Source organism: Enhydra lutris, unplaced genomic scaffold (assembly GCF_002288905.1).
Source record: "Enhydra lutris kenyoni isolate GAN:26980312 unplaced genomic scaffold, ASM228890v2 scaffoldscaffold45, whole genome shotgun sequence".
Classification (NCBI taxonomy): domain Eukaryota; kingdom Metazoa; phylum Chordata; class Mammalia; order Carnivora; family Mustelidae; genus Enhydra; species Enhydra lutris.
Window position 1 is genome coordinate 7,400,750 of NW_019154129.1, and position 24,878 is coordinate 7,425,627.

General features: G+C 46.1%; 1 protein-coding gene across 2 annotated transcripts in view; it reads right to left on the reverse strand.

Annotated features, from left to right (window-relative positions):
- Positions 1-16,135: 16,135 nt before the first annotated feature.
- LOC111156234 (activating transcription factor 7 interacting protein 2) overlaps positions 16,136-24,878 on the reverse strand; it is a 37,005-nt gene continuing 28,262 nt past the window's right edge. Inside the window, exons 6-10 of one of the 2 annotated variants that reach the window (XM_022516984.1) lie at positions 24,675-24,748; positions 23,514-23,575; positions 22,869-22,929; positions 17,128-17,213; positions 16,136-16,549 (exon numbers count right to left, since the gene is read on the reverse strand). In XM_022516984.1, coding sequence (XP_022372692.1) covers positions 16,136-16,549; positions 17,128-17,213; positions 22,869-22,929; positions 23,514-23,575; positions 24,675-24,748 — 697 coding nt within the window. Of the gene's footprint in view, positions 16,550-17,127; positions 17,214-22,868; positions 22,930-23,513; positions 23,576-24,674; positions 24,749-24,878 lie in introns of those variants that run through there. The other variant, XM_022516985.1, reaches the window with a different exon arrangement.

A 24,878-nucleotide genomic window follows, 5' to 3' on the forward strand; every position in this document is an offset into this window, starting at 1 on the left:
TTGGTCTAAAGTCTGGTTCCAATCCAATGTGTCCTTAGGGATTTTCTGCCTGGATGATGTATCCCTTGCTGATGGTGGGGTTCGGAAGTCTACTACTATTACTGTATCCCTCTCTTGAGATCTGTTAATACTGCTTCGTGTCTAGGTGCTCTGATGTTGCATTAATGATGGTGCACTCATTTTTACGGTAAAGGGATCACTTCATCATGAGGATGTCATAAATATTTATTCACCAACTATGTGTATATTATGGCCTAAGCGTCGTGCTCGATGTTAGGTACTGTCTCAGCCCTGCTCTAGAATTCCCTTAGTCCCATTAGAAAAAAAAAAAAAAAAGGTGAAACGAGGCATACTTGGTGACACATGAAAATTATATGAAATTCGAATTTCAGTGTCCATAAATAAGGTTTTATTAGAACACGGCCATGCCCTCTTGTCTCACTATCACACTGGCTGCCTTCTTGCTTTGCTAGCAGAGTCACCGTAGGACACGCACAGCCAGCAAAGCCCTAATACTATGTGGCCTGTTCCAGAAAATGTTTGCCATCCCCTGGTCTAATAAAAGAAGGGAACTGTCTCTTTGTGTGTCTCTTTTTAGGAACAAGAAGAGTTTTCCTAGAACCCTTTGGCAAACTCTTCCCGATGCCCTTGGTCTGAGGATTCCAGTTTTCATGCTTAACCCAGACACTGGCAGAGGTCATTAAAATGACCACACTGAGAGCAGTGACATCTTAGCTGGGGATCAGATTCCTTCAGTGAGGGATATACTCAGGAAGCACACTCTTAGAAAAGAGAAGAGAAGAGGCGACGGACACTGTGTGCCCCAGTCCATCCCTGGGCTGCCCCACATGCACACATAACTCCGTAAGAATTTTTAACATTCTTATATATTCATGAAATGAACTAACCCCTTCCCAAGAGGTAAACAGCCTGAAGCCCAAACTAGTTAGTACTTCCAACTCGGAGTGGGGGGGCATTTGGTGACACTGATTATCCTCTTTATCAGATGTGGCACCTCATGGCCTGGCAGCCTATGACAGGAAGCTAAGTCCTAGAGGCCCGATGTCCCCAACATGTAACGGGGGAAAGGAACAGGATGTCTATCATAAACGATCCTCTTTGGAAAATGCATGAGAAGAAGAAGAATCAATGCCCAGGGGCTGAAGGTTCCAGTAGCAGCAGAGCTGGGTGCTTCTGCCTTATGGTCTTTTAGGAGGTGGGGTAAACTTTGAGCTGGAGAACACCTGTCTCCTCGACCGATGGCTGTGTCTCCTGAGGCCATAACGTCAAGCTGTCATCGTCCTAGCTACAACCCTGGGCTTGGCCCTTTGTCTGGTGAAAAGGCTAGGACCTGGCCTATCTTTTCTAGTTATCTCCCCCATTCTGTTCGGCTTTCTGCCTCCACGCCCCTGAGCTGTGGTTTAGCGCAGGGCTTGGCACACAACGGGCTCGCCGGCCAAAGGCCTGCTTTTTTAAGTCCCCAGAGCGAAGAACGCATTTTGGTTCTTAAAGAGTGCTAAAAAAACGTGGAGAAGAATGCAGCAACGACCTTAGGTGGCCGGGGACACCTAAGCTCTTTACCGTCTGGCCCTTTACAGGCCAAGGCGCCGACTCCTGGCTTAGAATTGGAGTCGTCCACCCCTGCCAATCTCTGAATCCTTGGACTTTAGACTGTGGGCTTCAGGCAGAAACAATCTCAGTAAAGCCGTATTTTCTTCCACTTCTGCTATTAGATGAACCACGTTTCGTCTCAAATAGACGTTTTCTCGCAGGAGCTTAGTGGAAACTCTAGGAAGCTGCACAGGGCACCAGCCCCGATATGGTTCTAAAACTTTCCCTGATATGACAACATCCGTCAGGATCCCGGAGTCCTGGCATCGAGCCCCGTGTCGGGCTCCCCGCTCAGCGGGGAGTCTACTTCTCCCTCTCCCGCTGCCCCTCTCCCTGCTCGTGCTGTCACTCACTCTCTCCCCCCAAAATAAGAAAAATCTTAAAAACCCAAACAAAAGAACAGCGGCAGAGATGATCTGGTTGTCAAAGAGCCTGGAAGCGCGGATCTTCGCCGCCCTCGGCTCTGCCGCCTCCACCGGCCAGCAGCTCCCTAGAGCGTCTGTGGCTTGGAGCGCCCACATTTAGTCCCATCGCTTAGTCGCGCGAGCCACAGTGACTCCGGCTGTTGTACCCCGAACAGGAGTTCCGTAAAAAGAAATCAGGCAGCGCACGGGCTTCAGAAGAAGAGGCAGCCAAGCCCCCGGGCACTGCCTCAGATCCTTCCAGAGAACCGTTTGCCAGGGAGACCACTGCGGGCCCCACAAGATGGTGCCCTGCGCCGAGACCTTACCTTACACAGCCCGTCGCTCGGCCGGAAGGCATCCATCTAGCCGCGCGAGCCTCACTCCTTCCGGTGCAGAGCGCGGCATGCTGCGTCCACCTGATTGGTGAAGACCGCGTCATGTGACCACGCCCTCGCTGCAAGGGAGGCTGGGAAATAGGCAGCGGGCATTGTCAGCGTCTGCAGGGGGAGGTCAGGTCGGCCACCCACCAAGACTCGGAAGGAAGGGACTTCCCCAGCAGAGGAAGGAAGTTCCAATGCCGGGCGGTCGAACCCAGAGCGAAGCGCCTGCTGCATCCTGCCGGAATCCCGTTCCCCATTTACCCGCTCGTGCTTCCCAAGCTTTATGGACGCGTCTCTCAGCCACGGCTCCTTGCTGGTAGACATGTACAGTCTGCACTATTGTTTGCCGAACATTGTTCTTCCAAGCAACTATTTTTTAACATAAATGCATTGATTCTGAAGGAAAGTATCGGGTAAGTTGAAGACCAGCATCGGTTGTCCCAAGTCACCTGGATGAGAATGCTATGAAGTGTGTAGTCTGGTGGAGGTTTTGAGCCAGAGGACTGGTCCTTTCCAAGGAAGAAGGGAGGCTAGGAACAGATGGGGACCTTAAAATGGTGTCGGGACCATAGCTGCTCGGTCAGAAGATGGTGACTGCCCCACACGCGGTGAGACTGTAGGTATCACCTGATCTAGCTGGGTAACACTGTGGGTATTTGCCTGGTAATGGCAATATAGAAAACCGTAAACCGATGCTCTTGCTGATGTGAGGGAATTCACAGGTGCGCCTTGTTCCTCCCAGTCACGATTTCCTGAGTCTCCTCTTCCAAGCTGGCCTAATGATACGTCCCAATCCCACACGGATGTCAGTGAGGCCATACCTGGATGTGCACGATCAGAGGTTTCCAGCCTCCGAGGAAGCCCGACACGCCCCATATCTCACCCCCGCTTCTGACCACACGCCCCACTCGAGCTTCTGGGATGGCAGTGACCCAGGAGGGCGATGTGTAATCCCCCGCAGATGGCTAATTACGGAGCGTGTCTGGCTTTTTAAGGGGCTGAGGTTTCTGACTCATTGCCTCTGGGGCCGAAGCTTTGATTTGTCTTCTCTGATGGCTGCATTTCTCCCTCCCACCCAAGGCCATGGCCCCGGACTTCTGCGACCAACTAAACCCTCCCCGGAAGGCAAGGCCAGGCCACCTAAGACACTTGGGCCTCAGAACCAGACAGGCCCAGGTTCCAATCTGACTCAGCGACTAGTTGCATGGAGGCTTTGCCAAGTGACTAAGACGCTGCAGACCTCGTGTCCTAATCTGCAAAATTGGGTAATGCTCCGGCCATCTGGTCTCCTGTTCTGCCCATGCGTTGAGCACCTACTATGCACCGTATAGTGGGGTAGGCACAGAGACACAAGGACGGACCAGACAGGTCCCACACACTCATGGAGACTTCACTGTAGCGAGGACAAACAGACCGCAAGCAAGAAAAATAAAATTACAAATTGGGATACAGCCCATGAAGGAGGCAGGGTGATGGGAAGACAGCAACTCGGGAGGCGAGGACTCATTGCTGGCGTGACGCTGACACTGAGACCTGCGTTAGGAGGGTCTGAGGATGGAAAGGACAGGGCTACGGGACCCGCTGTTACGCAGGGTTGTGGGGATTCAGTGAGGAAGCCCACGTGCGGAACACGGTGCGGAGGACACCCGAGAGCTCGCGGAGCCGCCCAGAACCCCGGCTGACAGAGCATCTTCCCATGAATTGTATCATTCATTACATTTGATTCTCACGACAACCCGTCAAACAGAGCAGACACCGTGCACTCCTGTTACTGGTGGGAAAGCGAGAAGAGCAGGTAAGTACAGGAAGGAGGCAGAGTGGTTTCCTTTGGTCTCTCTTCTCCCCCAAACCACCTCCTTTGATTGATGGTGGCCCCTTGCAAGATGGGAGTGGATGAGCTAGTGTTTGGTGTTCGTGGGTCTGGGCTCAGCGGGAGGTGGGCTGGGCAGCTCTGCTCATCCTGGGTGGACTTGGCCCCATGTCTGGGTGTTGGTGGATGAAGACTGGCCTTGTCTGAGATGGCTGGGGCACTCAGCCTTGTGTTCCGTAGCTCTCGTGTCCTGGATCAGACTGGCTCAGGTATAGACTCACTGTGATGTCAGAGATGCAGGAGAGTGAAGGGAAACATAGACATTCTCTCGGGCTTGCAGTTGGGATGCCACTCCTGCTGCCTCGTATCAGCCAAACGGGCTACAGATCTTACCTGGTGCAAGGAGGGGAAACCAGCTCCCTCTTTCAGGGAGAGGACCACACAGTCACCTGGCGGAGGATGGGGGTGAGAAGGTGAGGGCGGGAGGGAGCAAAGGATTAATATAACAGATTAATGTAATCTGTTAGCACAGACTTCTGTTCGGGGCCATAAAATAGAGAATGTGTGTGTGTGTGTGTGTGAATGGAACCACCTAGAGCACACACCATTTAAGGCGTACTTGTGCAAATGCAGATTCCAGAACTATTAAATCTTAAAGGGACTGGCCCAGTATCTGAATGTTAGGACTTCAGGTTTTTCGGGTGATTCCAAAGTTTGCAGATCGTCGCTTTCAGGGAGCAGATCTAGGTATAAAGCAGATGAGTTTAAATTTTACATTTGGAGGTAAACGCTAGAACATGTATATGAGTATCTCCTTCACCCCTCCAGAAAAAAATGTGTATCCCAGATGTATCCTGTTTCCAGTGCGTTTGCTTTACAGACTTCGGGAGGCGCAGTGGCCAGAAAATGAAAAAGCAGGTACTACTACCACCCCCTAGTGGTGAGTGGCCGCATAACCACATAACATAATAACACCACCCCGCCCCCAGCAATGATAGATTCTTCTTTTTCAACATTCAGTTTAGTCAAATCCTACAGAGCCGATCAAAGGTAATGTGTGTATTCCTCCTTACTGAACAGTTAAATCTATCCTACCAGAACATTGCTATGTGCCGATTTTCATTAGCTCAATTCATTAATTTTTAGCTGTGTGATTTTTTTTTAAATTCAATTAATTTACATATAAGGTATTATTAGTTTCAGAGGTAGAGGTCAGTGATTCATCAGTCTTATGTAACACCCAGTGCGCATACATCACGTGCCCTTCTTAATACCCATCACCCCGTTACCCCACCCCCGCACCCCCCTCCCCTCCTGCAACCCTCAGTTTGTTTCCTATGATTAAGAGTCTCTTATGGTATGTCTCCCTCTCTCTATTTCATTTTGTTTCATTTTCCCCTTCCTTCCCCAATGCTCCTCTGTTTCGTTTCTAAAATTCCACATATGAGTGAGATCGTATAATAATTGTCTTTCTCTGATTGATTGATTTCGGTGAGCAGATTACCCTCAGGTTCCAACCATGTCATTGCAAATGGCAAGATTTCGTTTTTCTCGGTGGCTGCATAGTATTCCATTGTGTATATAGACCACCTCTTCTTTATGCGTTCATCTGTCCATGCGCATCTGGGCTCTTTGCATATGTGATTTTTGTACCCTCATTTTTAGTTGGCAAGATATTACCACATTAAGAGAGATTTGCTGCTTACAACTGGATGTCGGTATAGAAGTTACCTCTTCTTACACGAGACCAGAATATCTTTCCAGTGCAAAACCACTTCGAAGTCATTTTAAATAATTGTTATGAAAAGTACCTGTGAATGTTTTCTTTCAAAATCTGTCCTTGTAAGAGCTCCCTAGTATGGACCAAAGTTTCTCAGCGTGGGCTCAGTGGGCATTTGGGACCGGATAATTCTCCGTTGCAGGGGCTGTCTTACACCTCTCTGGCATTTACCAGCATGCCTGGCTTCCACCCATTAGATGCCAGGAGACACTCCCCCCCACACACATCAAACTGTGGCAGCAAAAAAGGTCCCCAGATCCTGCCAAATGTCCCCTGGGGAGGCAGAGTTGCCCTCAGATGGGAACTCCCTACTGCTCTAGGGTTTTATATACCAGGAAATACTGTGACGGGCAATCCTCTGGGAGGTCGCAAGGGCTGGAAATTCTGAGGGTGGCTGGCCCTGCTGCTGCTCCTCCTGGGACAACAAGGCAAAGCCAATGACAGCCTGCCCCACTGTGGCCCTTGGCATGTCTGAACCCCCAGGAGAACAGCACAAGATGTTCCTGGTGCTCAGGCTGCAGCTGCACATTTGCTCAATATTTGTCATCAGCTGAAACAAACAGAGACAGGAGGAACCAGGAAGAAATTGCTGCTCCGTGTTTGTAGAAGGATAATAGCGTAATTTCGCCGGAGGCTTGGACACATGCGAGGAAAGGGAGGTGTGACCTGACCTTGGCACGGGGTTACCTTGAAAAACAGATTTTGTGATTTTTTCCAGAAGGAGAAGTTAAATTGCCAGGACAGGCTGCTGCCTCGTCCAGGAGCGGGTGACAGCTGAGGGAGCTGCTGGAGACCAGAGCTCTGCCAGAAGACCAGCCACCTCCCTCCTTCCCCATCCTCTGTCCTCCCGCGGCTGCCTGGGATGGGTGGACTTGGGTCCAGGAGAAAGGATCCTGAAAGCCCCCCAGCCATTTTTCGGATAAGGTGTGACAATCGGATCATGAGAAAGTAGCTCTCTGGGACCAAGGGTTGGGGTGACCCCGCGGAGCTGGCTGCCTCTGTCCCAATTGTATCACAGCCACTCGGTGCTGTGTGCCCTGCAGCCAGCTGCTGGATTTCTCTGGGCCTCTGCTTCTTCTAAAATGGGACTGGTGGTGGCAGCAACTGCAGGGGGCATACAGTTGGTGCTCACTGATGGCTGTTAATCTCTTATTATTGTCAGGGCCACCTGCCTGGTGCGTGGTCGATTCAAGGCTTGAACCTAGATTGTCTGACCCTGGATCCCGGGTTCTTGCCCTTGCCATGTGCCAGAGTCCCCCCGGGATGCTTCTGAGCCCGGATCCCACAGAAGGGGTCATTCACTGGTCTGGGGGAGCAGTCTGGGAGTGGAAGTTGTTCAAGTTCTCCAGGTGATTCTAACGGGTAGCTCGGGGCAGGGAACCTATCTCTGGTTCACGTTGTAACCCAGGTGTGACGCAGTAAGTCAGGATGCTAGAGTATTTGACCTTCTGCGATGGGCTCATGTGACTTAGCATAACGTCCTCCAGGTTCATGCACAATGCGGCCTGTGGCCACGTCTCCTTCTTCTTGGCGCCCACATTATACTCCGTTGAGTGTACACCCCGTCTTCGCTTTATCCACCGGGCTCTGAGGATGGGCCTTTACTTTGTTACCGCCTCTTGATATCACTTGACCTCTAGGAGTCAGACTCAGGAACAGACAGTGGAATGTGCATTGCCAGCAGCTGGGGGAAGGGGGTACGGACTTGCGCTCATGCAGCTTGGAAAATGTTCTAGAGATGTCCTGATCGCCGGTGTGCTTATGGTGAATGATAGCGGACGCTCAAAACTGTAAGGAGGTAGATCTCCTCTGTTTTATTTTCCACCACGATTAAACAGTTGGGTGGTTCAAAGAAGTGTGAAAGTCTCCCAAGTGGGCAGATCCCCTGGGGAGCAGGACTGAATGAATCGGAAGGGGCTTCCTGGAGGAGGTGGTGGCTGAGCTGACCATGGAGATGGATCTTCAGGGAGGAGAGGCGCCCCCGGGGAGAGTAGGAAAGCGTAGAGCCAACATGCCGAGCACCCGCTGGAGTGGAAGCTTTCCCAGGGAATTAATGGGAGCAGCGGGCTGCTGGGAGCTCCCAGCAGGGATCTGGAGCCTTCGGTGTGAACCCAGACATGGGAGCTCTGAAGAGTTGCGGGTCTCACCTCCCCACCTCGGGGTGAGTTGACACAGTAACCAGAGTATCTAATGAAGGGTGATGCTTCAGGCTCGCCCTCCAGCCTCTATCTTCCTCTGCTGGTTTTCAGCAAGGGAGGCAGAGGCCCAGGAGGCAAGATGGGGCCAAATGGGGCAAAATGTGTGACTAGCCCGATGGTGCCCGCAGCTTCCCTGATTTCAAGTTTGGGCTCACATCTGCCTCCTTGTATGGGAAAAAGTCTTTATAATGGCCCAGGGCGGGGTGGGGGGGCGGTGAATGGGGGTGGGAGGTGGGGAAGAGCTTTTCTTAAAGGGTCCGTAGACTCGCTGCTAGCTTGGAACTCCGTGCTGGGGGAAGCGTGCTGAGCTGCACATTCCTCAGCTGCACCCCAGGCTTTGAGTCTGTCCCTGCAGGGGTGGGGCCCAGGAGTCCTTGCAGGGATCGCGATGGCAGGGTGGCAGTGGTGGGGCTCAACTGGGAGTGTTTCACAGACTGTTGAGCTGGGTCTGCTAAGGCAGCCAGTGCTGTGGCCCTGAGATGGCCCAGCCTGCTGGAATTTCCTTCTTCTCTGCCGGGTCTCTGCTCTCAGTGAGCAGGAGAAATGCAGCTAAAGGTGGTTTGGAAGTGCCATGACCTGACTTCAACGTGGTCCGACCAAAACTGAGAAATTAAAAAAAAAAAAAGAAAAAAGAAAAGAAAAAAAAGGGAAATATCCCCTCCTATGCAGGGTCTGCTGATGGTCGCAAAACCTAGTAACTGTGTGGCTATTTATTGCCTTTTTTTGTGTGTGTGTGTGGCTAGTTTGCAGTCCCCCTCACTTTGGTAATAAAACCCCAAATTCCTTTTGGAGAATCGTCTCTCCTTCCCTGTGGGCAAATCTGATGGGCAAGTCAATGAGATGTCTTGTGCTATGGGACCCACACCAGACCAATCAACCTTTCTTTCTAGACAACCTCCTGGGCTCGGGGAGGGTGGAAAACCCTGTGGGTGTTTGTTCCCTGGAGCAGGTGGGTCTTTATCTTCGCCCCCTTCTGAGCCTTCCCTAATTCGACACCACAACTGAGCCAATTGGAAATCCCCCTCCTCAAGTTTTGGTCTACTTGACAACTCTGAAGGTCTCTCTCGTTATCTCTATCTGGGTGCAGCTGCAAAGTTCTGGAAAGCTTCGTTTTGTTTTTATCTTTGTCTTGTCGTGGGAAAGGGGAGGAGCTGGGGTGGGGATGATAATGGGAATCATTGCTGTGCGATTCCTCTGCCCTATTCAACATAGTCCGCCAGAAGAGGGTCCCATTTTCATGGCAGACAACATAGAGAAAGTTGCTTCTAGAATCTTCCTGAGATGAGTCTTCTTCCCCTTGTGTTGGGTTCAGCTTAAGGTAATTAGTTTTAATCTACATCAATCAATGCTAATGTGACAAAAGGGGAGGAGGAAGAGACCAGAAAGATGATAAAATCCACCCTCCAGGGCTTTGTTTCTAAGTAGAACCGAAGCTCTAAAATCGAAAACAGGGAAGGGCTTTTGAAAAACCAAGTGACTTTGGCTTTTTTTAATAATTTGTGAATGAAGTTCAAAATTGAAATCAACTGAAAACTGCCAGAAAGCAAGCATTTTCCCTCTGCCCTTCTTGTTTTGTTTTTGATTGGTCCAATAATCGAATGAGCGTAGGACAGATGAACAGGAGCGAAACAAATTTAATTAGTACGTACCGGAGCCCCACAAAGACAGTCAGACCCAAGGACAACCCAGGCAGTTGAGGCTCACATGTCATCTGGAGCTAAGGGATGAGCTAGGTCCTGGGGCTTCAAAGCGGAGGAGGGTGACTCACAGGACAAAAAGGGCAAATGTCTGGTAATTAGGGGGCTGACTTGCTATACAGATAGGTCATTTTGATTACAAAGCTGTCTCTTGGTAGTAGCTCTCTTTCTGGGCCAGGCTCCCTCTCTAAATTCTCTTACGTCGTTTAAGGAAGAGATAAAAGTTTCTCTTGAGTCAGCTGGGTCTTAATTGCCTTCAGCTCAAAATAGTCCACATACCAAAGTGGCACATTTGGGGGGAGATTTGCTCTGAACCCGGGCAGAATCAATGTGGAGGTGTGGGAGGTAAGGACCATGTCGTATCTAGATATTAAGTAAGAGACTTGCCACACTGGCACCATATTTCAAGTATGTTATTTTGTAGTGTTGTGACTCTTGGCTTCAACGTGAAAAGGACAAAAAAGTTTACCAGCCGTTTCAGAAAGGTGGGAAAGAGGCCTACTGCCACCTGGTGGCCAATTTTCCAAATTGTTTGCTGGGGCCTTTTAGGGAAGCAATTTGTGACATTGAATGTAGGAGGTGAAATGCAAAAATTCCAATGCCCTAGACCTGGGCATCTAGACCTTGGCTCTCGACCTGGGATAGATATATTTCTATATTCAACTAAAATCTTCATTATGAGCCAAAACAATTTGGTTTGGTCTGGTAAAGATTCTTTTTTTAAAAATCAGATAGTCCCCAAGGAAGAGAAATGATTCCAGTGATTTCTTTCATGGTCATTTGGCATTTTCCTCTGCCAAGTTATTTTTCCTGGAGGACGGACTGTGTGCGTGTTTATTCTGCCCTCCTTACTGGCCTCAGGGCAGAGTAAGTGGATCCTGAGGTCTGCCTGGTTATGTGCTTTCAAGGTTCCCAGGAAAGGGTTCTTGATTCTCCTGCCCCTGGACATCACTTCCACAACCCCAGCCCAGCTGCCGTCCCTTATTCTGAACATGGCAATAGACTTGTAATTGACTAATCACAAGACCCGGTTTCCTGGTCTACCTGTCACCCGCACCCATTCTCTAGGTTAGTTTCTACACGGCAACGGGAGTGATCTCCTCAACCTTGTCTTCCCCTGTTACCATCTTGACTGAAATCTTCGCTGGCTCTCCATAATGCCCAAGATACTCACCAACTTTTTTTTTAAATTTTTTTTAAGTTTTAATTTTAATTCCAGTAGAGTTAACATACAGCGTTATATTAGTTTTGGGTGTACAATGTAGTGATTCAACACTGCCATATGTCACCCAGTGGTCATCATGACAAGTGCCCTCCTTAATCCCCATCCCCCCAACCCCTCCCCTCGGGGAACCATCAGTTTATTCTCTATAGTGAAGAAGAGTCCGTTTCTTGATTGGTGTCTTTTTTTTTTCTTTGCTTGTTTGTTTCTTAAATTGTACACGAGTGAAATCCTACAGTATTTGTCTTTCTTGGGTTGATTTATTTCGTTTAGCATTGTACTCTCTAGCTCCATCTGTGATTGCAAATGGCAAGATTTCATTCCTTTTTATGGCTGAATAATATTGTTATATACCTGTAATGCATTTCTTTATCCATTCACCAATCAGTGGACACTTGGGCTGTTTGCACAGTCCGGCTGTTGAAAATAACACTGCGATAGAAAGGAGGTTCCTCCAAAAGGTAAAAATAGAACTACCTGTGATCCAGTAATGGCACTCCTGGGTATTTACCTTAAAAATACAAACACTAATTCAGAGGGATACATGTACCCCTAGGTTTTAGCAGCATTACTTACAATAATGACCCAGCTTCAGTCTCTAACACTGTCCCAGGTGCGGTTGCTGCCTCAAAAACAGCCCCAAATTTAGAGGCCTCGAATAACTTTCGTTTTGCTTAGTTTTGTGGGTTGGAAGTTTGAGTGAGTGGGGCTCAGCCGAACTGTTTGTCCCATCCCCCTGGCTTCCGCTGGGGCGTTTGAAACCCAGGATCTGCTTCAGAGACGGCTTCCTCACTCACGGGGGGCCTCCCACCTGCCACCATGTGACATCGTGTCCTCCAGGGTCTCCTGAATGGGCTTCTTGCAGCGAGGTGACCTTAGGGTGCTTGCACTTTTTAGACGGTGGCTGGCTTCCAAGACTCAGAAAGTAGAAGTTGCCAGGCCAGCTCCCGGAGCTGCCGCAGCGTCGCTTCCCTGTGCTTCATTGGTCAGAGCAGTTCTAGACCTGCCCAGAGCCGAGGGGTAGAGACAGACTGTCCCTCTCAATTGTGGAGCCGGGGGAGCGGGGAAGGGAGGCCAGACCGAGCTGCAGGAGACCAGCGAGGTCCTCTATGCTCTGCTGTCCACGGTCTAGCCCCCCGCAGCCTCCGCGGGCCTCCCTGAGCTATCCTGGCGCCCCTGCCTCTTGCACATGTTCTCTGTGTTCTTAACCTGGTGAGCTCTACCCGTTTTGCCGATCTCCCCTGAATCAGGATTTCCAGACCCTCCATGGACTGTAAGAGTCCAGTGACCCATTGTTTTGTCCCCCAACTTATTTTGAAAAGTTTCAACCTACAGAAATGTTGCGACATGACACCCACAGACTTTCCACTTAGATTCTCCAACTAATAACGTTGTGGTCAATATTTATTTTGGCCTTTCTGTGTGTGCGTGTGTGTGCGCGCACGCAAATCTTTTTGAACCATTTGTGAGTCACAGGCGTCAAGGCATGGAGTCAAATGTCCGTCATTTAATGTGAACGTGGCGATATTACCTGTATAGTCTGTAGCTGGGGCTTTGCCTCTTGTCCAGATGATGGCCTCTAGAGCTGTTTTTCTGAATCAGGATCCACTAAGAATCATGCAGTGGGTTTCACTGGCCCATGGGATCCCCTGTTACACCCAAATTCTCTTGCTTTAGAAGACTTTTCTTGAGTGAGGGTTAAACCCCTCGACCTGGCACAGACCCTTCCCGCACACATCCTCATGCCTTGTTCCTTCTAATCCTTCAGGCCCAAGTGCCTCCCCCACCAAGAAACTCTCCTTGACTAGCCCCCCCACCCCCACCCCCGCCACCATCATACTTTACCGTATCTCCTGCTCAGTTTCCTCATGGATCGCATTGTGTTGCTCTCTGAAAATCTTGTGTGTTTACTTTTTACTTGTTAATGTCCTTAGGTCAGTTCCAAAAGGGCAGGGACAGTATCTACTTTTTTTTTTTTTTTAAAGATTTTATTATTTGAGATTGAGGGAGAGGGAGGGAGAGGTAAAACGAGTGGGAAGGAGAGGCAGAGAGAGGGAGAAGCAGACTCCTGCTGAGCAGGAAGCCTGATGTGGGGCTCGGTCCCAGGACCCTGAGATCATGACTGAGTCCCAGGCAGAAGCACAACTGACAGGGCCAGCCAGGCACCCGGGAAAGTATCTGCTGGTTCTCCTTGTTAGTCCCTGGCCTGGTGTCTGGCATACGGCAGATGCTCAGTAATTCCTTGAATGAATACATGAGTATTTCATGGGGAAAATTTAATGAATTGGTGAAAACAATTTTGGGTTGGCTGAGCTTCATGTCCCAAACCTTTTTACCATGTCATAAACCTCTTGGCACGGCTGCTAAGAATTTCTACTCTGTCTTGGGCTATCGCCCAGCCTACCTATGTCTGCCCTCTGCTTTGCTCAGAGGTATAACCTCTGCCCATAAATTTACCAAATTGGCTTTATACAGAGCCCATTTGGGCTGAAACAAAGTCATATCCTACCGCTGAACCACCCAGGTATCTCTGCTTGCCATTCGTGGGTCCCCATCTGTGAGCAAGAGACAGGTGTGTCCCTAGCTATGGGAAAATTCCTTTTTCATGGATAAAAAGAGCATAGTTCACCCATGGGAGCTGACCTTGGGCTGTGGTGATCGGGTTCATTTGCAGACAGGCCAGAAAATACCCCATGACCCCAAGTAATTACCCCCATGTGCGGCTCCCCCCGCCCCCTCCCCTTGCTGTACCTGTACCCTCTCTTCAGGCCACTGTGGACATCCGTCCCACAGGCTGTGCCTACCATTAGGTACTCCCTCCCCCAAACCGAGTACTCCCCTGCATCCAAGGAGTGAAAACGCACGATTGCAAAAATTAAGTATCCTCTGCCTCTTGTGTTATCCTGGCTAAATCCGTTCCACGCCTCCTGTCCAACTGCACACACTAATCCAGGGAGAGAGAACTGGGTTGGAAATAGTTTTTAACTATTACTCTTGAGTATAGAAATATTATCTTCACAGATCAGATGTTACTTCCTTCTCTCGAAGAAAGGAAAAGAACTTCCAGATGGGTCCTTGGCCCAGGGCTTGCTAACGGCAGACCATAGCTGTGTCCCTTGAGATCGGCCTTACTGCAATCTTTACAAAAGCTGAGGTGACAGAAATTCAGAGATCGACACTTTTACACTTGACCCACTACCACAAAAATCCAGAGGATGGAGGGAAATTGGGACTGTCGTGCAGCCAGCCCAATTCCATCAGTTCCTGTCTTTCGGCCTCATATGAGAGTTCCGTCGGGAGAGATGCAACTACCTGATATTTCCACTTGCTGGAGGAAATCCAGATGTGCTTGGGCATGAGGGTCACATTGAGTCAAAGGCCACCGAGAAACAGGCACCGAGTACCTCTGTGCTTTCACGCTTCCTGCCCAAAGTTAGGGCATCCGTTTCCCTTTGTGTACGATGCGATCGTATTAGGTACCAGATCTGTGTCGTCCTTAGGCTGGCTCTCTGCTGGTGCCACCGAGGGGATAACACTTGAGGATCTCGCCCCTACACTTTGCAAAAGGCAAGAAACAGTGCTGCTCGAGGCACCAGCCCCAATGCTTATTGTCAGCCTTCCTCCCTCATCCTGGTATCCTGAAAGCTCCTAAGACCTGTGCACCCACCCCATTCCAGAAGCGGGCCGGCTGGGGACGGAGTTTCACTTTGGTGATGTACACCCAAATCTTGTTTAAGGTGTCAAGTCTTCGGGCTTCACTTGGCATGCACCTGAGTATCTGGTCTGCCCCCCCCCACCCGCAGCGGGTGCAGTGGCCTCCCCAGTGAAGCCCTTGTCCTGAGCCGCAGGGGGCTCGCCATTGCTCTGAGCTGGAAACCGGGCCTCACGGAGGGCCGCTCGTCTCATCCATTCAGTCAGAGTCTGGCTTTTCCAGGGGCAGTGTATTAGAAAGACACGGGAGACTGAGAAGTAATAGCTTTACTTTGGACTGAAGCTGTGAAGGCATTCATAAAATGCCAAAGAAAAACGCTCCTCGTTCAATTTTTGCAATCTCGGAGCCTCCGAGGACTGCACTCTCACCACGGACCCACAAAGCCCGCCTCTAGGGAGCAGAATGTCCCTCCCACTAGCAGTGACTCCCTTTGCTCAGCAGCCCCCCGCCCGACTCACACTCACCCAGTCTGCTGGCCCGTTGAGTTCCCAGGCGAGCCGGGCTAGCCACAGTTTCCGTCCCGTGCGCCGCAGGCAGACGTGTGCCCGGGACTCCGCTCTCGGGGCCTTTACTGCTCTGTTCCTCCGAGGAACGGCGGCACCAGGAGAAGAACAGAGCAGCACGGAAGAATCAACACACGAAAGCCTTAAACCTACGGCAAGCAACTCCGTTGTCTGGAGCTGAAACAGTGGGTTGGATGACGGTTTTATAAGACATACTCCGGGTTTTGTGTACACAGCACATGCTGTTTAACTGATTTTATTATGTACCTAAATATACAAACAGATTTAGGGAAAACCTCCAGACTCGTTTTCCAAGTGACTGGGTAGCCAAAAAAGAAAAACAAGGGAGAGGGCAAATTCATGGCCCTTAGATTTTGAACAGAATGAGAAGACACTTATTTACATAAGATCTTGGGGGAGATGAACCCCACAGACGAGCCCGCCTCGGAAGAGCGGGTTTTCCACCATCTTGCACTGACCACAGACGCAGGTGCCCGACAGCGGACTTCCCGCCGAGGCTCCGGGGCGGCTCACACGCCAGAGTTCGTGGGCAGCGGTACTGTGCACAGCACTGCCCCGCAACAGTATGTTGTAGAACATACCCACTGCAAGTACTTACGGGGTGCAAATCAGAAACTCATGAAACGAGAGGCCACTTTCGACACAGGGAAGAGGACGGTCCCTATACAAAGGGTTCACAATCTGGACTGGCCCTTGAAGATGGCAAACAGTGTTAGAGGAACATCGTAAACCAACAACTCAAACATGAAAAAAACAAAACAATGCGGTACCATGTAATTACCAAAGCCTTTTTTTTTTTAGGTAAGGGTTTCAGAAAACCCAGGGATAGATTTTATATCACAAAATGGTCCATATCGCCCAAAAATGTCTTTTGATTGGACAGTAAAATAATATTTGTTGGAAGCTAAAAACTGAGATAAAGTACAGGCCATGGGGAGGGGTAGAGCTTTAATTTCTCCAATTTTCTTCCAAATCAACTTATTGCTAGGGTTCTCGTGGCAGAGGAAGAGGTGATAGCTTTCCACGGGAGCACATTTGGGGTTGATTTTGGCGATGTTCCAAGTCAGGGCAATGCCCTTGGGTCTCAGCACCCGTTTCACTTTGAGTTCGGGCTTCTGGGGAGGAAGCGTGTCCCGGATTTTGTCTACCAGTTCAGGGAGTAGTGGTGGCGGCTCTGGGAGAGGTGGCAAGTGCTCAAAGGACTCAAGAACCTAGAAAGACATTTATAAAGTTTAGCAAGCTGGACTGGCCGTTTTTGATTCAAGTTCTCAACTGCAGTTCTAAATACACTGCCTGTTCTCTGACCCATTTACCGGAATCACGAGAACATTCAAGACTATGTGGGGCTGGGTCCAGTCTTCTTAACCATCAGCTTCTTTTGGCATTAAGATCTCCATGCTCTGGAACCACTGATCCAGAATGGGTTAGGTCCCAGACATGCTGGATAAATATTCCATCATTTCCAAACGTTCCATTTGTGTCCCCAAACGTTGTGCTAATTTGCACGAAAAGTGTGAGTGTCCAACACCCATTTCCCTCCACCCTCATTGACCATGGCTATTACTCTTAAAAATCTTTTGTTGGGTTAAAAAAAAATACATATTTAACCTCCAGAGTTTCTGGAAAATTCAATTAAATTATTTTGGTTCCACAAGTAAGCAGAGGCACAATAGCACATCTTGGAAAAGTACAAGCTGAAATGTGACCCAGGTGTTTCGGTGCGAGTACAGTGGGTATGTCCACTCAATCTGGAATGCGTATTCCTTGACAGAGCGGCTCCGATCCATACCTGGGCTGCATTTTGTGCCACGGGGGTTGTCTCCTTTGACATCAAAGCAGCTTTTGCAGGTGACTCCACGGCGGATGCTGAACTTCCTGTGAACACAAGATTTGAGAAGTAAAATCTATCTGAAATGTAATCAATTCCATAGCCTTTAAGCAAAACTAGTTTACGCCTTAGGTGGTAATTAAATATGAACTATGGGTTGAGCAGTCTACAGATGTCAATTAGGGGGGGCACCTAGGTGGCTCAGTGGGTTAAAGCCTCTCTCTGCCTTCAACTCAGGTCCTGATCCCAGGGTCCTGGGATTGAACCCCGCATCAGGTTCTCTGCTCAGCAGGGAGCCTGCTTCCTCCTCTCTCTCTCTCTGCCTGCCTCTCTGCCTACTTGTGATCTCTGTCTGTCAAATAAATAAATAAAAATCTTTTAAAAAAAAAATGTCAGTTAGGTTCTGTTGGGTAGGTAGTGTTGCTCGGGTTTTACACCTTCTGTTTCTGTCTACATGCCCTATCCATTACCAAGAAGGGAGTGACAGAACCTCCAATTATAAATGTTTATTTTTTAATCATTTCATCCTATCAGTTTTTGCATCAGGAATTTTGAAATTCTACAATAACATGCCTACACATGTAGGTTTCCTTGGGTCTTCCTGATGAAATGGCTTCTTTATCATTATGAAATAGGTTTTTCTGTTATTAATTTCAGAGGTAGAACTTAGTCATTCATCAGTTGCATGTAACATCCAGTGCTCATCACATCACGTGCCCTCCTCCATTCCCATCACCCAGTTATCCCTTCCCCCGACCCACCTCCCTTCCAGCAACCCTCAGTTTTTTCCCTAGAGTTCAGTATCTTTATGGCTTGCCTCCTCTATTTTACTCTTATTTTATTTTTCCTTCCTTTCCCCTCTGTTCATCTGTTTTGTTTCTTAAATTCCACATATGAGTGAGATCATATGGTATTTGTCTTTCTCTTACTTACTGCGCTTAACATAATACTAAGTTCCATCCACGTCATTGTAAATGGCAAGGTTTCATTCTTTTTGATGGCTGAGTAATATTCCATTATAGATACAGACCACATCTTCTTTACCATTCATCTGTTGATGGACATCTCAGCTCTTTGCATAGTTGGTTACTGTGGACATTGTTGCTATAACCATTGTTGTGCATGCACCCCTTCGAATCACTATGTTTGTTTCCTTTGGATAAATACCCCACAGTGCAATTGGTGGGTTGCAGGGTAGCTCCATTTTAAACTTTTTCCAGGGTGGCCACAGCAATTTGCATTTCCATCAACAGTGTAAGAGGGTTCCCCTTTCTTTGCATCCTCACCAATATCTCGTTTCCCAACTTGTTAATTTTAGCTTTTCTGACCGGCGCGACGTAGTATCTCATTTTGGTTTTGATTTGTATTTCCCTGATGCTGAGTGATGTGGAGCATTTTTTCATATGTCTCTTGGCCACCTGAAATGGTCTTCTTTGCCTCTGGTACTGTTCCTTCTTCTGAAGGGTTTTATGATAATACAGTCACTCCAGCTTTGTCATGATTAGTGTTTGGGCGCTTTTGCGTAGTTGTCCTCTTCCCTCCTTTTAATTTTAACCTACCCGTATATTTATACTTAAAGGGCATCATATAATTATCATATAATTTGGTCTTGTTTTTTTATCCAGTCCAACTATGTCTGCTTTTTCATGTTAGACCATTTATGGTTTTCTAATTATCAGTTTAGTTGGGTTTAAATCTACCATCTTGCCTCTGTTCTCCATTAGCCTTATTTGTTCTTTGAATTTTCTTGTGGCTTCTCTTGGATTATGTAAAATATTCGCTGTCCCCACGTCTTCTATAGCAAAGAGTTATCTGGATGTTCAACTAATGGCACCACCCAGGGCCCCCTTTTTTGATAATGAAGGTTTGCCCACAACAACTTTTATATGAAAAAGTCTTAATTTTGTTTCCACTTTTGAATGATACTTGGTGGATATAGAATTTTAGGTTAAGGAATTTTTTACCCCAGCCTTTCAATGATGTCATTTGACTGACATTTGGTTTGCATAGTTCCAACTGAGAAAACTGAATTCTTTGTTCTTCTCTATATTTTATGATATAAAACATTTTTTTCTTGAAAAACGTTTCGTTTTCTGTTCACTTGTAAGATTTTTCTTTTTATCACTGGTTTTCAGGAATGGATTATGGTATACCTCTATACGGTTTTCTTTGCATTTATCCTGCTTGGAATTTACTGAAGTTCTTAATTATGTGGGTTTGTATGTTTCATTAAATTTAGAAGACTTCTGACCATATGTGTATGTCGGACCACTTGATATCATCTCACAGTTCATTGAAAATCTGATTCCTCTTTCCCAGTCTTTTTTTTTTTTTCCTTCTCTTTTAAATCCTTCTTTAATTTGGGTAGTTTCTTTCCAGACTATTGGGTCAGGTACTGTTTCCTCCAGTGTACCATTTTTTTCTCCTTCTTTGTATAATATGCAATTTGTATTCCATCCATGGAACTTTAAGTGTTCTCTTTTTTAAAATTTGGTTCTATTTTGTATCTTTAATTTCTATTATTCTTTCCTGTTCACTTCTTATCTTTGAGCATATTCCTTTTTTTTTAACTTTAAAAATTTTATTATGTAATAATTTATTATGCAATCTCTGCCCCCAGTGTGGGACTCGAACTCATGACCTCAAGATCAAGAGTTTGCATGCTCTTCTGATTAAACCAGCTGGGTGCCCCACTTTGAGCATATTTCTGTAAGTTCCTTCAAAGTCCTTGTCTGTTAATTCTGTCATCTCTGTCATTTCTAAGTTTATTTCTATTGACTGATTTTTCTCCTGGTTATGGATTCCATTTTTTGGTCTCTGTATCTCTCATGATTTCTTTTTTACTGGATGATGGATATTATAAACTTTAAAAAAAGATTTTATTTATTTATTTGACAGAGAGAGATCACAAGTAGGCAGAGAGGCAGGCTGGGGCACGGGGGAAGCAGGCTCCCCGCCAAGCAGAGAGCCCGATGGCGGGGCTCGATCCCAGGACCCTGAGATCATGACCTGAGCCGAAGGCAGAGGCTTAACCCACTGAGCCAGCCAGGTGCCCCGGGTATCATAAATTTTAAATAGTTGTGTGTTGAATTCCATTCTCTTCTTTTGATAGAACACAGTGGGCTTTGTGTGATAAGCTATCAAGTTATACGTAGTTCAGCTCAATCCTTTCAAAGCTTTTCAGTTTTATTAGGGTAAGGCTTACAGCTGCCTCTGTTCTAAGATGAGTTTATACCCAGATGGTCCGTAAGAAACTGTCACTACAGCTGTCACTGCAGCTGGTCAGAACTGAAACATTTCCCACCTCTGAGCATAAAGCTCTTTGGTCATTCTTTGCCAAGGCTTATGGGGTTTTACTCTATGTATGTGTGGCGTAATACTTCAGCAAGGACTCAAGAGGACTCTGTGCTAGAGTCCCGGAGCCCTTTCTCTGAGTGGCTTCCTCATTCTGCCACTAGATTCTTCCCCTTCATTCTGGTGGCCTCAGCCTCTCTGAATGAGTCTCTTGTCTCCTCACCTGGAATGGCAAGACGGCCATCCTCTGCTTGGGAGTTCCTGTGCTGCACCACAGTCTAGGAAGAAAGCTGGGGCAGTCCGTACAGCTCATCTCACTCATCCCCCTCTCTAAGGGACTGTAGTCCTATACTGCAGTATCTGGAATTTTTTAAAAGTTAAGCCTGGGCCCTTGACTCCATCACTACTCTCTCTATATGCATTTATGACCTGTTTCTCATTACACTACTAAGACGTTACATCAGCACACACTTCTACTACATTCTTTTTAATGGCTGAATACTGTTATACTTTATGAATCTAATTTGCGCAATTAATCCTTTATTTCTAGAAATTTAAGGATTTCCAGACTTTTATTTTTCACAAACAGCACTGCCATGAGCATTTTCATACTTCCCTCTATACTTAACTTTAGTTTCTTTAGGTTACTAGTCACAGAATTTTGGGGTCAAAGCCTTGCATATTTGTAAAGCTTTTGATGTTGACAAAAGGTCTCCCAGAAAGATTTATACTCCCATTCACAGTATGTGAACTTACATTTCCTTTAAAACTCTTCAGTGGAAAATATGCATTAATTCAGTATTTTGGGGGGGGAATGTATACTATGTGTTAAGCATTGTGCTAAGAGGATGGAGACTTACAGATTAATAAAGCCACTGACGCTGGCCGGAGAGAATGGAGTCCTTTCAGGAAGTGATATGTAAAGAAACAATGACAGAGCAATGACATACAGCTATAATACAGGTGTGCCCCAAATACCAATGGTAAGGGGAGCCTGGAAGGAAAAATCCAGCCTAAGAGTCTGAAGTGAATATGAAAGAATGAAGAGTGGGGTCATCAGACATACCTGGGGAGACACAGTAGAATGAGGCAGACCCAAGTCAAAAGCGACTCATGTCTAGCTTGGGAAATTGGGTGAGCTGGTGATACCATTCATTAAGGCTGGGAATAATGGGAAACAGTCCAGGTTTGACCTGATACCTTTATTCAGAACTGGACACTCTACAAGATGAACAGATTCACATTATCATGAGTTGGCAGCATAAATGAGCATGGTCCATATGTCCAACTGCTAGATTTGAAACTGAAGCCCCCCCACCTTAGAGGTCTGACTTACTTTCTAAAGCACTGAATGAATCTGTGTTCTTTTTATTTTACTGTATCTCAAATCCTGTACCCTATAGTTTAGAAATGACTTAATAATCTTAATTAAAAAGTAACTGATTATTATAGGTTCCCAATTCATCTTTCAAATTTATATTTCTAATCTTCATCTTGGAACTGGAAATGGAAGGGCTTTTTAATTCTATCATGGGGTACCTGGAGATTCCAATGGTTCTAACCTTTGTTTGGATCCCAGTTGAAAGGGGAGAAGGAGCTGGCTATATATTTACTATGCTACTCCCCGTTTTTAAATAGTACATAATTTTCTAATGCTTAAATAAGTTACATTCCCAGATTTTATAAAGAGTAACAAGAACATTCAAGTGCAGTTATTAAGAGTTGAAACTTATTTGTAACTGATGACTAGCCCCAGATGACTACATTTTACTTCTTCCTGTTTAAATCTGAGAAAGAGGGCACTGCTGTCATTCTTCCTCTACATTTCCATGCTCTGCCCTAGTACCCTCTCACAGGGCTACTGATACCAAGAAGAAAGGTGTGTACTGGAAAAGAGATTCGTAATAGTCCCAGACAACCCAGCTATCTTTCAGTGAGTGAAAACATCAACCATTATACATCTGCATCATGGAAGACCACTCGACCATAAAAAGCAATACTACTGATAGGCAGCTGTGATGACCCGCAGGGGAATCATGCTAAGTAAAAGAAGTCAGTCTCAAAAAGATACATACTATATCATCACATGACACCCACGCATAATTGTGATTTGATTGTAGTGACCATTACATGAATACATGATAAAATTGCATTGAGCTATATATACACACTAACACACTAAAACAGACTTTATAAATGGGTCAAACGCTTTCTGGACTGTTCTTTTCCCTCTTTCTTAAAAAGGAAAGGGTGGGGGGGCAGGGACAGGGTGGCTGGGTTATGGACATTGGGAAGGGTATGTGCTATGGTGAGTGCTGTGAAATGTGTAAGCCTACTGATTCACAGACCTGTACCCCTGGGGCAAATTATATGTTAAAAAAAAAAAAGGGGAAAGACAAATCCTTTACCTGTGTTGCAGTTTGATAGGGCTTCTTTCGTCAGATCAATCACAGAATCGAATTTCTTCTTCTCTACAGCCTGAAAAATTGTTAGAAAACAAAGATTTGCCTCCATAGCAGAAAATATTCTTTTTAAAGATTGTATTTATTTATTTGACAGAGATCACAAGTAGGCAGAGAGGCAGGCAGAGAGAGAGGAGGAAGCAGGCTCCCCACTGAGCAGAGAGCCCGATGCGGGGCTCAATCCCAGGACCCCGGGATCAGGACCTGAGCCAAAGGCAGAGGCTTAACCCACTGAGTCACCCAGGCGCCCTGCAGAAAATATTTTTAAAAAAGAAAACGCTATAGCTTAATTGAACTCTATTATTAGGAGTGAGGGGCTGAGGAAATACTATATGGTTTCTGAGAATATGACTAAGCAAAGTCCGAGTTAGTTTGGTAAATAAGTAGGATTGTGAAATATGTTTGTCCCTAACTGTTTTAATATTTAAGCTAGACTGGAAATCTGGGTATGCTAACTAATCAGGCATTAATGTTACAGAGAATGAATGACAAAACTAAGTCACCCCCCCACCCCCACCAGGCAGCAACACTAAGTTCACAGAACTAACATACTCAGATGAACAACATTGAGAGACAAAATTTATTACTTACTGTAACATCTGTTTTAGCACCAGGTGAAGTACTAGAATTTCCTGATGTGTTTTTTCCAGTATCTGAAAAAAAATACCAACATTTGACAAATGTATTAAACTATTAGATATTTATGAACTTTGTAACATATGAGTGCTCAACACAATGACGATGCTCATTAACCGTTTATAACATAATCACAAAAAAGGAACTCAATTGACATAACCCATTCCAAAGACCGAGGAACCAATTCAAATAATAAAAAAAATCTAATTTGGGTTCAAAAGATTTTGTCCTTCTGTAACTTTACAACTATTAGTAACTCTTTTTTGAAAATCCATCTGTAAATAGATATGGCATTTGAGGAAACAGACTTGGAAATAAATGTACATATTCTTTATTCACAGTACCTCTAACCCAGACTCTGGAGATGACTGAGGAGCATTCAATTCAGAACAGGAGAAAACCTCAGATAAATGCTTACTGTCCCTTGTAAATATCTGATTCACAATCTGAACAGTCTGAGCTCTGGGGGCAACTGAGTGGCTGTGTAAGTGGAGGCAAAGCTTTCCGAAATCAAGATGCAAATACACTAAAATGTAAAACATGAACAGGAAATGGGGAGCTTTGAATGAGAACTTACAGGCCAAGAAGATAGCCATTTCAAGAGAAAGGAACTTTACTTGAGATCTGAGGGTAAAGATTTTACCTAAGTTGAATAAGACAGAAACTCTAAAGAGGAACAACTAAAAAACCCAAAAAGTTCAAAAAATCAAAGATGCTAAAGAATAGCCAAACTTTAAATCTTAAGATGAAACAAAAAAAACAAAAACCAAATCACTACCACCAACACATGCCAGGGCAAACAAATATTTCATGTAATGAAATATATAAAAGGTTAAGTAGTTTTGTAACTTACAAATCCATTAAACACTGAAAACAAACAAAAGGCCATAAATTAAATAAATAAAATAAAATCACGAGGTTAAAAAGAAACTTCAGTTAAATTAAGAAATCATTTATTTATTCAGATAATATTAATTATGGATATAGAAACATTTCTGAAAGTAGAATTAAAATTTTTATTTTATTGAATGATAATATTCAATTCTCCATTTTAATACAAATACTGATTTGAGGCTTTCTAATTTCATAGATCATATTTTAATCAACTTAAGATACCTGTTGGATTTGATGTATTTGGAGTTGTCAAATTAGGACTTTCCACAGAAATCAACATAACATCATCATTGTTACTAAAATGATAAAGAAAATTAAAAACAAAAATAAACTAAATATGCATTACCAGGCTGAAACATGCAATCAATGGTTAGAATTCTCTGACCCAGTAATGGATCCTTAAAACTTACCAAAGACCCATTTACA